General features: G+C 53.2%; 2 protein-coding genes and 1 long non-coding RNA gene across 3 annotated transcripts; 2 read left to right on the top strand and 1 right to left on the bottom strand.

Moving 5' to 3' along the window:
• The first annotated feature begins 4,975 nt into the window (after positions 1-4,975).
• Positions 4,976-6,889, top strand: TMEM140 (transmembrane protein 140). Its single transcript, XM_062615448.1, has 2 exons — positions 4,976-5,115; positions 5,829-6,889. The coding sequence occupies exon 2, from the start codon at positions 5,852-5,854 to the stop codon at positions 6,500-6,502; it is 651 nt and encodes a 216-aa protein (XP_062471432.1). The 5' UTR covers positions 4,976-5,115; positions 5,829-5,851; the 3' UTR covers positions 6,503-6,889.
• Positions 6,890-7,294: 405 nt separating this feature from the next.
• On the bottom strand, positions 7,295-8,356 carry CYREN (cell cycle regulator of NHEJ). The gene is made up of 3 exons (XM_062615447.1): positions 8,204-8,356; positions 8,044-8,113; positions 7,295-7,720 (listed from the first exon to the last, which is right to left on the bottom strand). The coding sequence occupies exons 1-3, from the start codon at positions 8,323-8,325 to the stop codon at positions 7,490-7,492; spliced, it is 423 nt and encodes a 140-aa protein (XP_062471431.1). The 5' UTR covers positions 8,326-8,356; the 3' UTR covers positions 7,295-7,489.
• A 1,593-nt stretch (positions 8,357-9,949) lies between these two features.
• LOC134162056 (uncharacterized) lies at positions 9,950-11,316 on the top strand. Its single transcript, XR_009964177.1, has 2 exons — positions 9,950-9,996; positions 10,412-11,316. It is a non-coding gene; the product is annotated as an uncharacterized LOC134162056 (long non-coding RNA).
• The last annotated feature ends 1,995 nt before the right edge of the window (positions 11,317-13,311 follow it).

Here is a 13,311-nt window from a genome sequence, read left to right as displayed (position 1 = left end):
GGACTAGGGTTCAGTCTCATGGAATACTAAGTGTAACACACGTGCAGACAGCACAAAGTCATTTAGCTTTGCCCTGCCTTGAACGCCTGCTTTTGGGTTGCCAGCAACCTTCTCATGACAGCTATAGGAAGAAAAGCATAGAGTTGGTTTTGTTTCACTGAGATTTATTTTTGGTTGTCAGCAGGTTACAGATGAGGAAAAAAAACCAAAAAATACTTGTCATTCTATGATTTCTTCTCACCAGCTTAGGGATTCCCACAGGAATCTCTCAAGTTTGGTGCTATGGGGCAGTACTACCTGTAGCTGAGAAGGTATCTGAGCAACTAGACGGAACAGAGTTCTGTGGGTATTCCCTCAGGAATGAGGACCAGTGTCATAACCAACTTTTTGGAGTATGTGTAGTAGCTTACTTTTAAAATAGTAGGCTAAAATAAGCAAAACACTTTTGAAATTCCCAGCTCATCTCATGCTTTGCTTATGATTGCTAATATTACTACAACTGCTGACAATGTTGCTGTTTGCTTTCACTGCACCATGTAGAAGTCCTGCTCTCTATCTCCTCTGCCTTCCCATTCTTTATCCATAAGACATGTTGATGATCATCCCCCTGCGTACCCAACATCACAGCTATCACAGCTATCCTCTTCAGTGGCTCCATCAGCAGGTAGACATTGGGCACCTGAAGCCAAAGGGTCAGCCAGGGCACGCCTGTAAAATGTCCCTGGGAAGGAGGATTGCATCCTGGCCAGCCTTCAGGCACAATCTTCCCTACCCAAAGGGGAGAAGGTGAGTGAGCTACTGGGCAGGGAGGCAGCCAAAGGTGTGGAAGGAGGCCTCCAGAGTAAGAAGGCCAGCTGGGACCAAAGGGCAAGCCTTGAACTGGACTTTGACTGGACCTTTCCCTGCTGGCAGCCATGGCATCCCAGCTGGCATTACAATCAGCAAAGATCGAGACCCTGCAGGGGAGGAGACACATTGCTCCTCAGGGAGCACTGCGGAGCACTTTTACCATAGCTGCACAATCAGGCAACCAGCTCTGGTCAGAAGGACGACACATTCCAAAAGTAACATTCCCAACTGGTGCATTTATTGCCCTGAGCAGAGCAGTGCAGGCTGCAGAGATGGAGACGTGTGCAAACGCTAAACCAGAATGAGCGGCCATCTGTCACACTCATGAGGGCTGAAGTGCAGGAGATGGGATCAGTCACCCCTCAGGAGGACAATGGCTCCAGGGAGAAGTGCTGTGTCATGACAGAGCAGGCCCACTGTGGCAGCCATCCTGAATACCCCAGCAAACAGGACCCCAGAGCAAAGTGAGGATGTGTCTGAAGGAGCTGCATACGCCTTCCACCTGTGGCAGCAAAACAGCAAGCCTCCCCTGCAGTCTGAGGTCATCTGAGGAGTTGGCTGATCCCCAGACCCAAATCATACACGCTTTTTCTTCCTGAGTTACAGAAAAGCGAGTGGCCTGAGACCAAACTGTGTGACCTCCCCTCTGGAGAGCACAAACATGCCTCCTGCCAGTGGATGGTTCTCCACTGCGACAGAGCTGTCACCTCCGTGGTCTCTGCTCATCCCTCAGTTTCCCAGCCAGCAGCCCCAGTGTTAGATGATGGCCATGTTCAGCCACAAGGCTTCCTTCTGTGTCCCCACCATTCACCACTTTCAGCTCAGCAGCTGTGTCCTGCTAAGTTTCCTGCTGCAAGCCTTTTGTCCCCATTTCTTCCACCATAACCGCTGCCTAAGCCATCTGTGAGCTTATCCAGATCCTCTTCTGTGCTAAAATTATTGCACGCACACAGGCCAGTTAGGAAGGCACCTGCCCACCACCAGCTGCCTGGCAGCTTTAAGCACTGAGTTTCTCTCAGGGCTTCCTCACGTATTCCTTTCACCTACCTTGTGCCCTTGGGTATGAGTGCAAGTATTACAGGCTCACAGTGTGTGTACTCCCTGGAAGCTTCCAGGCCGTGCCTAAATGTGGAATTACTAGGTGGGACTCTCTGAACAGCTTCATGGCAGGGGGTTCCACACACATCACTCTCCACCACACACCTCCTATTTAGATGACGCAGTATCAGGGAGGAGCTCTGCATGAGGCTTCATGGCCTCCAAAACCAAAACTGAAAGCAGGGGCAGCTGCCTGTGGCACAATAGGGGTACTGGTGAGAGCCCAGCTGACGTGGGACTTGGCAGCAGCCACAGACTGCTCCGCTCACCGGGGGGGCACCTCGTCCCTCTCCAGTGTGTTTTGATTCCGCACTCAGACAGATGGGCAGCCCATAAGTATCCTCCACCGTGTCCCCCACCTTTCTAATGCTGCAGCTGTTCACGGGAGCTGCCAGGAGAAGTGATGCTGCAGGCGCCGATGTCTGGGAGGCAACAGGCGCTTCCCCAGCTGCGGGACATTTCTGGGGCAGGCACTCTGGTCTGTGTGCCAGCAATCCTTAGCTTGTCAGCAGCCTCGTTTCACAGGTGGTCTTCCCCTCTCCCTCCCTGCAGCTGATCCTGCCTGAGGGAGAAAAATGGATCCTGGGGCGGAGCGGGCGGCTTGCAGGAAAGGTGCCAAGTCCAAAGCTGCCTTCCCTTCCCACTGCTCTCGCACAGCGCTACTCCCCGAGCATCCAGAGTTGGGGGATGCAGGAAAGCCCATCTCCTGGCTTTTCGGTGCGAGAGAAAATGCCCATTCCCTCACCCCTTTGCATTCAGGCTGTTCAATGCAGTAGGGTCCAGCATCTCCACAGGGATGTTTGTCCCTGCACAGAGACCAGATCCTGTGCCGGACCTGCGTGCTTGGCCTCCCTCTCCTGCTGCCTTTGCCCAGGCACTTGGCCAGCCGTGTACTGAGGGGAAGGCACAGCCCCAGCCTGGGAAGGTGCTCACCCGCCTACAAGCCAGCAAAGGGAAGGGCTGTGGAGTTCCATCAGCACAGCGGGTCCCTACGAGCCCCATCTCGCACACACACACCCCAGGGAACTTCTAACCCATGAACGTGGAGCCTCAATTTCCTGAGAGACTGAGAAACACAGCTCTCCCATGGGAAAAGCGCTGTACCTCCAGCGATGCCTGCCCAGAAACAAGGATCTGAAGCCATGCTGGTTCTTGCTGCACTGTGCATTGGGTTCCCCTTTCTTGCACCTTTGAGGCAGAGCCACAGACTCTCACATCCAAAGGCACAGGCGCCTCCTTAGAGGCAGAGGGTCTGCCGAAGCTTGGGAAAAGCCTCAGCTGGACACCGCTCTTTCCTGTTCATCAACCGCTTCTCAGCCAGGCTGCCTCCCAACCAGCCTCGGGGCCAAGCCGCAGACCCCACGGATGCCGGATGTCGTGTCTGTGGCTGTGCTGGTGGCTGGGCGCCAGCTCTCAGCTCTCATTGCCAAACCATACTTCACCTCTAGGCCAGCTGTGTGCTCTCTGACCCAGACAGCAAGGGGCACCCACACCAGGAGCGATTCTGTCCCTGGCACAATCACACCTGGGAACAGGGATTTATCGGCTGGGCTGAGGTGGGGAGGCAGCTGGAGGCTGAGAGCCAAATCCGCCTGCAGTTCGGCAGAGTGAACCGAGGGGCATCACTGGGAAAAAAACAATTGGTCCTTACAGATGTGAGCCTCAATGCAGAGAAGAGGGCAGAGAGACCATGAGATTTCCCCATGGCTCTCATATACGCATAGATCATACAGCAGCACAGGGTCTCTGAGGTGGTTCTTCTCCACCCCTGCTGTGTATTTCCATGCACCTGCTCAGAATTTGATTCTGTGTCCCTTCTCTTGTAGACAAGTGCAACTAGAACAATTTTTAATCATGTTCGTATTTTATGACCAGGGGAATAAATAAAATGTAACATGAGATGGCTGAACAAAAAGACTGTGTTTCGACAAGCCTGCTTTCCTTAGGAAACTGGTCTAAAGAAACGACAACAAGGGTTGGTGGGTGGGCTGAGCTGGGAGCCGGTTGGGGTGTACCGGTCCCAGCTCTGAGTTCCAACAGGCATTCCTGTTGAGATGGTCTGTAACCAAGAGCCCCTCCAAGCACAGCTTGCTCTCCCTCTGAGGGAGGATGGTGGGAGAACGGTGGGTGGGCATGAGCCCTCACAGGACAGGAAGGAAGAGCAGCAATGCCTGACTGCAGAGCACATGTAAAGACAGACAAACCAAGAGGCAAAACCAGGGGCAGGACAAACCCTGGTGAAATTACATGTACGTGAGGTCTCATTCTGCAGCACGCTCTGGGGCTCAGCATAGATATTTTCCTGGTTGGTTGTGTCTTCACTGTAGATTCAGAACAATGGGCATCTTCCATGTGACCTTCTGGTCTCTCCAGAAGCCTGCTGTTAAGAAGCTATAAGAAGTGAGGTATTGACCAGGGGAAAGGGACAGGTCCATGACAGTGACGCCCTTCCATGCTGTCCATACTCCTGGCTATGAGTGTGTGGAGGTGGAGCAGTCTGAGACAGCGAAGTTTTATCCCTGTGCACATTAAATACAGGTGCCCCACTCCCATGTACCCAGGGAGACAGGGAGTGAGAGGGTGATGCTGAAGGGTCTCTAGTCACCAGCACTGCAACCAGGTGCTGGGTTTTGATTGAGCGGGGTCTCTCCGGTCACTCTAAAAACTCAGAGGTGGTACCAAATCCACAAGGGATGGCCTGGTATGTCCAGGACATCACAATGATGTACCACTGGGCAACAGAGGGGAGACAGCAGGTTCGATGTTATGAACTCCTTGAGGGAAGGTGGTAAATGATTCACAGGGGATCATGCTTGGAAAAGCAGGAAATGGGTTATCTGAGAAACCTCACACTGCAGGCTGAGCTTGAAGCCAAGGTCTCTGAGCTCCTTGCACTGTGTTTGTACCTCTGTGCCAAGCTGGGGGGCCAGTGCTGTGATGACACATGGCTCTGCAGCCAGTGATACCCCCTCCTGATGCCACCTGCCTGTTTTCCAGCAGGAAGCAGAAGCCTTCAAGAGGGCGCTGAGGACAGTCCACATTTCTGGAAGAGAAGCCAGAGTTGGGTTTGCCAGGCAGTCTGAGAGAGGAGTGAGGAGGATGGCAATCATAGCTCTGTCTCCATAGCACCCATCTCCCTGGGCCTCAGAGGAGGGTGAGAGACTGCAGGTCAGTCTGGGGTGCCTCTCTGTGGTGGGCAACTGCCTGTCTGCACAGGGCATTGGTCCTCAGGCAACCAGGACAGAGAAGCACCATGTCTGCCAGCCTCAGTGGGGAGCAGGATTGCGGGTGATCAGCCCTGCTGCCCCCAGAAATGTATGAGCATGCAAGGGCCTCAGCGGCACGTGGCTGTTGGAAACAAGCGGCATCAATGACATCAATAGTCCCAGAGCTGTGGGGTAGGGCGGAGGCCAGGAGAGCCCTGTGCTTCAGACCCTGTCATGCCTGCATTTCACTCAGGACTCTGAAGATCACAAGGGATGTCCTTGTCCGACCAGAACTGAAAAAGTATTTTCTCAGAATAGCTCTTAACCCCATCCTTAGCAAACAGCAGTGTTTTGCTCCCCTCCCATCACTTGCCTATCTTGTCCAACATGAGACCATGGTGCAAAGGCCATATCTAGTGCTAATGGAACCATACCGTCCTCTCAGTGCTGGTCCATGCTCAGGACATTGTTAAGCCACCTTTACCATGGCCAAAATTGCACCCCCTCGACCCAGTAACACCTGTGCAGCACGGCCAGAGGCAGGACTGAGACACTCCTGCTGTACTTGCAAGGGAAGTCCCAAGACCTCAGTGACACAGGCTCAGAGCACATCTTGGGAAGGGTGCCATAAAACACAACAACCAAGAGGTGCTCCCCCCCCATGTTTTGCTGCAGGCGTCCCCACAGCAGGCTCTACCATGGTATCAAGACAGCATGCAGGCACCAGGATGGGTCTGCTGCAACAGAGGTGCGCTGGGCACTTGCCCTGTGCACTGAGCCTCCTCAAAGCTGACGGGACCTTGGCCTTGATGCTCTATGCGCTGCTGTGGGAAGCCGGAAACCTGGTCAACCTCCCTGACAAACATATTTGCTTTCACAACTTCTGCCTGTGGAATGAGACAGCCCAGGAGCTGCAGTGCCTGGACTACAAGCATCTGAAGGTGATGGGCATCAGCCTACCAGGACTGGTGCTAGCCAGGGTTTCTGTGGGTACCTGCCTGGCCCTCAGCATCTTCTACCCCATATTTTTCACACATGCAAAGTGCACAGAGGAAAAAGAAGGCTGGAAGATGATCGTCATCGTACTCATCATCCAGACGACAATCCTGTCTGGAGGGATGGGTATGTTTCTTTTCCAAAGCTCGCAGTGGATTCATCGCTGGGACTTTACTGGGGCCTTCCTGGCACTGCTTGGGACTCAGGCTCTGCTACGGCTCCACACTCCCACTGCCACCATGTACCTCAGCTGGGCCAAGCACACACTCATGTCAAAGCCGTTTGACAGAACGCCCTGCCCATGGAGATTTGACAGTGAAGAACATGCAAGAGCTATTGCTAACCTGGTTTAAAACAAAACTCCCGCTATAACTTTAGCCACTGGCAGGAATTTGATCCCTAGTCCAAAGGCCCATGATCAGCCACGCTCTGACACATGGCCCTGTGCAGCAGTCCTGCAGTGAGCCCGCAGCACACACCAACACACACCACAGAGTGCAAAAGCTTCCCAGGAACAGCAGTGTGTAACACACACCGCTCGACCTGGGGCACAGGAACAAGGTGACCATTTCTGGCCCTGAGCCAGCCGGCAGTGGAGGGGACAGACCAGAACAAGCACACAGTGGACAGAGCCCCCTGGTTCTATCTCGCCCAAGTACAAGCAGGAAGAGAAGCAAACAGGCTTCCTTTCTTGGAGCTGTCCAAAGACACTGCTCCTCCTCCACCTCCTGGACTTACCAGGGATGTCTGCGTGGAACTGTGACCCTAGGAGCTGTGGGGTTCAACACTGACATCACAGCAGCAGCCTTTGAGACTGCAGAACTGGTTCTGTGTGAGAGCACGTCACCACAAAGCTCAGACCAACACAAGCCCACGAAAGGGTGTGCTTGGGGAGCAGGGTGAAGGCTGGCAAAGACTGGCCACCATAGCCAGAGCATTGCATGGGGTCTCTCTGCCACAATGGTGCACAGCACTGCTCTATGCCCTGTCTACAACCTTGCATAGAGAAGCTCCTGCTTCTCCCCCATCCCCTTCAGGGACATGAGGGTCCGTTTTCTCTCCTGCTGTGGTCTCGGTGTGGGGGATGTGGTTGGCAATGCTGGTTGGACCGATTCTTCATTTCAATAAAGGCTCTTGCACCTGCGCCAGCCTCATGTGGTTTATTCATCCCCCTTTCAGGCAGGGAAGAGGATGCTGAGCCATCCTACCAGCTCCATAGGCCACCAACACAGCAGATACACAGCGCACTCCACGCCCTCCCCGCACCATCCTCCCTGCTGTGGGAGGGGACAGCCGCCTCACTGGCCCCTTTGCTCCTGGGCAGTCACAGAGGGGCAGCGTTAGCTGAAAAAGATCTCCCTGACATATTTCAGAACATCATCTTGAGAGTCCTCCCAGCCTGTCCTCTTTGCATCGGCACCAGCGTCAGGAGGGGACGGGAGAGCTGCACTGCGGTCGCTGCCTGCCCCCGTGCTGGCTGTGTTTCCAGGAGCCTCGCCTGACGTTGGCTGGAGCTCCTGCTCCTCTTCACTCCGGGACCAGGCCTTCTCCTCTTCCTCGCGCTGTAGCTTCTGACGAAAGGGAAAACAAACAGGCCCGGCTGTGCGCGGCTTCACGCCGGGAGCCCCCAAGAGGCGGAGGTGAGGGCAGCCCAGCACCCCGCGGGACACCCCTCGCCGGACCTCGGGGGCCGATGGGTTTGTCTCGCAGCGCCGACGGACGAGAGCAGTGCTCAGGCACCGGCAGCCTCCGACAAACGGAGGGAGGGGCCCAGGCAACCCGGGCGGTGCTCGGCAGCGTTGCCAGCTCCGCCTGCCGGAGAGGGGCCGCCCGGGAGCTGCGGATGGCAGCGCTTCCTGCCCCTGCACAGCGAGGGCGGGGGGTGAGGGCTCACCTCGGCCAGAACCGCGAGTGCCGCGTTCACCAGCTCCGACTCGTTCATGCAGTGCACTGCCGCCACCGCCCTGGGCGCCGCATGGGGACGGAGGCACTCAGCGCGGGACTGGCACGGCCACGGTCCCCCGTGCCCCCAGCCCCAGCGGCCGCGTCGCTACCTGGGCCTTGCCGCCGCCTTCCGCCTTCCGGCCGCTGGGACCGGGGCCACGGCCGGCCCTTTCTCACCCGCCGTCCTCATCCAGGCTGGGAGGCGCCGCCGCCGCGGAGCCGCCTTCGCCATGCCCGGCGCGGGAGCCTCAACGGGAAGAGCGCGCTCCGACGTCATAAGCCCTCTGTGACGCGTGCAGCGCGTGTAGGGCGAGACAAGGAGGCACAAAAGTACAAAATGTAATCAGTTCTAAGTGATGTTAAAGCTTGATGGCTTTGTAATGGAAAATAACCGCGGTGCTTGAAGGTAGCTGACATACTTTCAGGTCCTCAGGACCTGAGCACAAAAAGTGTGGGAAAAGCAGAACAGAAAAACAGGACCTGGGGATGGGGAGTATCTGGGACTAGCAGATGTCCAGGGTGGGCACAGATAAACCAACTGATAAGTAAAACGACAGGATGATTGCTATGCTTGGGGTGTTAATAAACCCATTAAGCTGGTGTAAGCATCTACTAGGGAGTATCCCGGGACTAGCAGATGTCCAGGATGAGATCAGTTAAACTAACTGATAAGTAGAAGGACAGGGTGATTGCTACTTCTGTAATGTTAATTAAGCTGGTTATGAACACTGTTGAGAAAAACGACCCTTAAAGACCACCATCACATTTTTGTATGCATGCGGGAAACTTTCTGGAAAATGATGTAATATGCCCAGTGACCATATAAGGATGACCTGTATTCGGGGACACACGTTCCCCCGTGTCTCCTGGCGCCGCAATAAAGAATACCTGCTTGTCAACTTGAAACTCTGTTGGCGAGTTTGTTCCTGGAGTTTTCTCCGTATCATTTTGGCACCCCAGATGGGACCCTCTCTGCTCGGCTGCAGGACCTGCTGAGGACAGGGCTCCCGAGGGCCCTCGGGATTTTTTCCCGGAGGGACCCCTCGACTCATTCGGATCACTGCGGGAGCAGACAAGGACCATCTCATAAAAGGTATTCTTTTCTTTTATAGTCTGTAAGATGCAGGGGGCATCTCGGTTTGGTAAATTGGTCTGGTAAGTGTACACATGGTTTGGAAGCCTTCCGTAAATCGAGATAGGAAATCTCGTGGGTAAAGATGTATACCCGGCTGCTAGTGTCCGTTTCGTATACACCCACAAGAAGCAGAGGGTATCTTGTGGTTTGGGTCCTGCAAGACGCAGTGAGTGTCTTGTAGAAAAGCTTTTGGTTTTACTGGTATACAATCACAAGAAGCAGGGGGCATCTTGTGGTTTGGGCCCTGCAAGACACAGTGGGTGTCTTGTAGAAAAGCTGTTGGTTTTACCGGTATACAATCACAAGAAGCAGGGGGCATCTTGTGGTTTGGGTCCTGCAAGACGCAGTGGGTTCTGCTTTTGAGGGTTGCCCCATGAGACAATAGCAAGTCCTGCTTAATTCCGTCTTTCTCCTTAACAAAGTAGACAGTAATGCACTGGCTTAAGTATTTTCTGCTTTAGACCAGTTGTGAAGTTGAGAACTCAGCCAGCACTTCAGAGAATCATGCAGTAGAAAGATTTAGTACTTTCAGCTGTGGAATCTCCTTGGGCTCTGGGGGTACTGAGCCTAGAGGCTCTTCATGGAGAATACTGCCTGCACATTCTGCACATGGATCCTGTTCCTGTGCTCTGTGTGACATGTATCTATTTTGAAAGGGGTGAAGTGAAAGAAAGGAAGTGCGGAGGCTGGCTCAGCTAGAACACCAATTCGAACACGGTATTTCTGGACAAAATATGGAGACAAAACATCGCACTGGAGAAAGAACATGTCAGGCATGGCTTTTTAGTGTTTTAAAGAAATATCCCATTGAGTACAAGTCAAGCTTTACTGAACTCTAATGTAAAAGCACGCACATAACCCTTTGTGAGCAAATTCAAGCCTCACGACCAATTTTGCAAGGGGCTTCCGTGCATGAGCCTGTGCTTTTAAAAAGCTGCAAAAGGCCTTGCAAATGCAGGCTGCCTGCAGCTCTGCTGGGAGGGAAGGAAGTCTTTCTTCCTCTGTTCAGGTAAAGTTTGGGCCTCAAAGGGACGTGTAGTGCTGTTCTCAGTAATTCCTGGTCTGTCAAGCATGTTACTGATGAAGCAAGCCATGGCTGTGCTGCTTACATAGGAGTACGTGATAAAAGCTGACCGTTGCTTTGCTTCACGCTTTCCTTACTAATTTGCTGTGTAGTCTGAAGATGCTTCTGGAGAAATCTCAAGAGAAAGCTGATGGCATAGGTGGGGAGTCCCTGCTCAGTTTCCAGGGGGAGATAAAGGACAGCTGTTCTCCAGTGGCCAACAAAGTTGGTGAACTAAGAAAGGTGAGCTCTGGATGGTTTGGTGGATTTGAGGGGATTATTTTTTCCTGCTCCTTTTGTAGCAGATGCTGATGATGTTGATGAACATGGGTATAGCTATCATGATGAGTAAAAACCAGGAGCCAGGAGTCCCAGCAGGGCTGCTAACATCAATGGCCTCACAGGCAGGGACAGAGTCCCAGGGGCCCCGAGCAAGCAGAGCAGAGCTGCTCCCCAGACATTTTAATACTCTGCCAGCAGGTGATGAACATATCCTCAATGCCCTGCCACCTTATGGGTTGCCACAGAAGTGAGTCCTTTTAGCGCTCTCTTTGATTTCCTTTTGTTTTGCCACATGCGAGTTGCTGACATTTCCCAACAGCTGGAGATGCAGTTGAAAAAATGCATGCAGCAGGCAAGATGAAACCAAGACCTGCAAGAATAGCTCCCCATTTTACATGGAGTCAGGATGAATGATCTGTCTGTAGCACACTGGCTGTAACTTTATTGTTGAGACCTTTGAATGCTTGGGCTTTGGTATCAGGATCTGCACATTAGTGCTGTACTTCTGTGATCCACTTCCCTATGCCTCCTTTGGCCCAGCCTGCTGGAAAACTAATATGCAGCCTTTTCTTTTCCCACCCTTCCCCAGTCACTGCTGAACAGCCACCACAGTCAGCGATGAGCAGATGCCGGAGCAGAGGAACCACCAGTACCAGAATCATAGAATGGTTTCCTCTGGAAAGGACCTTAAGATCAAGTTCCAGTGCTTTACTGCCTTCACAATAAAGAACATCTTCCTCATATCTAACTTGAGCTTCCGCTGTTTTAGGTTAAGCCCATTAGCCCTTGTCCTGTCACTACAGTCCCTGATGAAGAGTTGCTCCCCACCATCATTGTAAGCCCCCTTCAGATACTGGAAGGCTGCTCTGAGGTCACCACGCAGCTTCTCAGGCTAAAGAGCCCCAATTTTCTGAGCCTGTCTTCATATGGGAGGTGCTCCAGCCCCCTGATCGGCCTCCTCTCAACTTCCTCCAACAGCTCCATGTCCTCCTTCTGCTGAGGACACCAGAACTGCACAGTACTGCAAATGGGTTCTCACAAGAGCAGAACAGAGGAGCAGAAGATAGGGGTCACAGGTAGCTGAAGGAAGCCTGGAAACCTTTTGCCTTCCACCTTGTGCAGCCACTAGCATCTAGTTCCAGGTGTCGTGGTACAGCTTGGTATTTAAAAAACAGTGTCATCTAGTATGTGTCTTAATTTTGCTGCCCAACTGGAGCACTTAGGACCTAGCACCTTTGGAGAATCAGTCCTGCAGAGGGCCCCAAGAGGGAGCACACATCTGTATCCTTTTCCTCTTGCGAAACTTGAAGCTTGATTCTGCTCAGATCAGGGACTAGCACTGAGCAACTGCTAATAACCACTTAGCAGACTCTTCCTGCTTTTTTGCAGCCATCCTGCTGGTAGTATGGGCACAAGATGGTGGGTGAGCTTCTGGAAGCCACAGAAGCTTTGCAGATCCCATGAGGATCTTGCAGATTTACAGACCACTGAGGGGAAAGGTGTGAAGAAGCAGGCACAGGCTGGAGCAGGGGGAATGATACTTCAACCTAAAGAAAAACCTTTGCTCTGGTGAGAGACTGGGGTAACTGGCACAGGCACGCTGCTCCCTCAGAGGTAGGGAGCCAAAGGGGGTCCCATGGCCAGTACAGCAGGGCAGCTTTGGCCTACCCAGCAGGAGGGCCAGGACAGTCCCAGGGTGAGCAGCCAAGGGCCCAGACTCACAAACAAGTGCCTGGTGAGACAGCAGCTTTGAGGGTAAGCCAGGAGGTCAGGCCAGGCTGTGCTGGGGTTCAGGCCCAGTGATGGTGTAGGCTTAAAGTTTAAACTAACAATAGTGTGTGTGTCTTTAACGTAGACTAGACCACACTGTTCTAACTTACTAACACGTAGAGAGAAAAGGATGTTCAGCTGCCAAGGGAAGGAACATCACGGGACTGATAACAACTAAGGAGACAGTAAGTGAGACCAAGGATGCTAGTGTTCAAGACACCAGACTGGCACCCGGTGTAGAGGAGACTGGAACAGAACAGAAGCAAGGATGTACAAATTGCTAACTCATCACTAGGACCTTGCAAGCGTGCACAAGCACTGAGGTCATTCAGTAAACACAGTGAGGAAGATTATCAGTGATCACCAGAGACCCCCACTCAACAAGAAAGCGTATGCATAATTAGAATGTAAATATTATAATTAGCTCCTGGAAAGGCTATAAATATGCATGAGTATGCTAAATATACAGCTGCTGCTGGCAAGTAACAGGTGCACTCTCCTTTGCAAAACGATGCATGTGCGCGCCCAGCACTGCAATAAAAAGTGCCTGCTTTCTAAAACTCCAAGTTGAGTCTTAGAGAGTTTCTCTGACCGACTTTTATGGTAACAGTGGCAAGCAGGGTCAGACGCTGCTGGAAGGCAACAGCCAAGCAGGCCCACAGGCAGGCCAAGGGCAGGCAGAGCAGGCGGCCTGCAAGCCGGTTTCTGGAACAGCTAGGGCCATGGCCAGGCACAGGCACAGCCAAGACAGAGCTGAGGACAGGCACTCCGTCTCCAGGTGAAGGTGAACCTGAAGACAGGGACACTGCAGCTCAGGCGGGGCCTGAAGGCCTCCACCTACACCCCAGTGGGCCTCCTGAGCCCATGGGCTGGAGGACCAGCTCAGTCTGCTGGTGAGTTACATTTGTGCCACAGAGAGCTTGTGGAGTCTCCCTGCTTGGAGATGCTCCAGACTGGAGATGGCCCTG

This window comes from Pezoporus occidentalis, unplaced genomic scaffold (genome assembly GCF_034315485.1).
Source record: "Pezoporus occidentalis ecotype Australia unplaced genomic scaffold, CSIRO_AGI_Poc_V1 ctg182, whole genome shotgun sequence".
NCBI lineage: Eukaryota > Metazoa > Chordata > Aves > Psittaciformes > Psittacidae > Pezoporus > Pezoporus occidentalis.
Note: the sequence above shows the minus strand (reverse complement) of the source record. Positions and strands in the feature narration are given on the sequence as shown.

Bases quoted from the DNA above. Each gene is read 5' to 3' on its own strand.
- CYREN (XM_062615447.1), bottom strand. From the start codon at position 8,325: ATGGCGAAGGCGGCTCCGCGGCGGCGGCGCCTCCCAGCCTGGATGAGG. The intron at 8,114-8,203 runs GTAGCGACGCGG...TGCGGCGCCCAG, and splicing joins AAGGCGGCGGCAAGGCCCAG to GGCGGTGGCGGCAGTGCACT. The intron at 7,721-8,043 runs GTGAGCCCTCAC...CCCTTTCGTCAG, and splicing joins CACTCGCGGTTCTGGCCGAG to AAGCTACAGCGCGAGGAAGA.
- TMEM140 (XM_062615448.1), top strand. From the start codon at position 5,852: ATGGTATCAAGACAGCATGCAGGCACCAGGATGGGTCTGCTGCAACAG.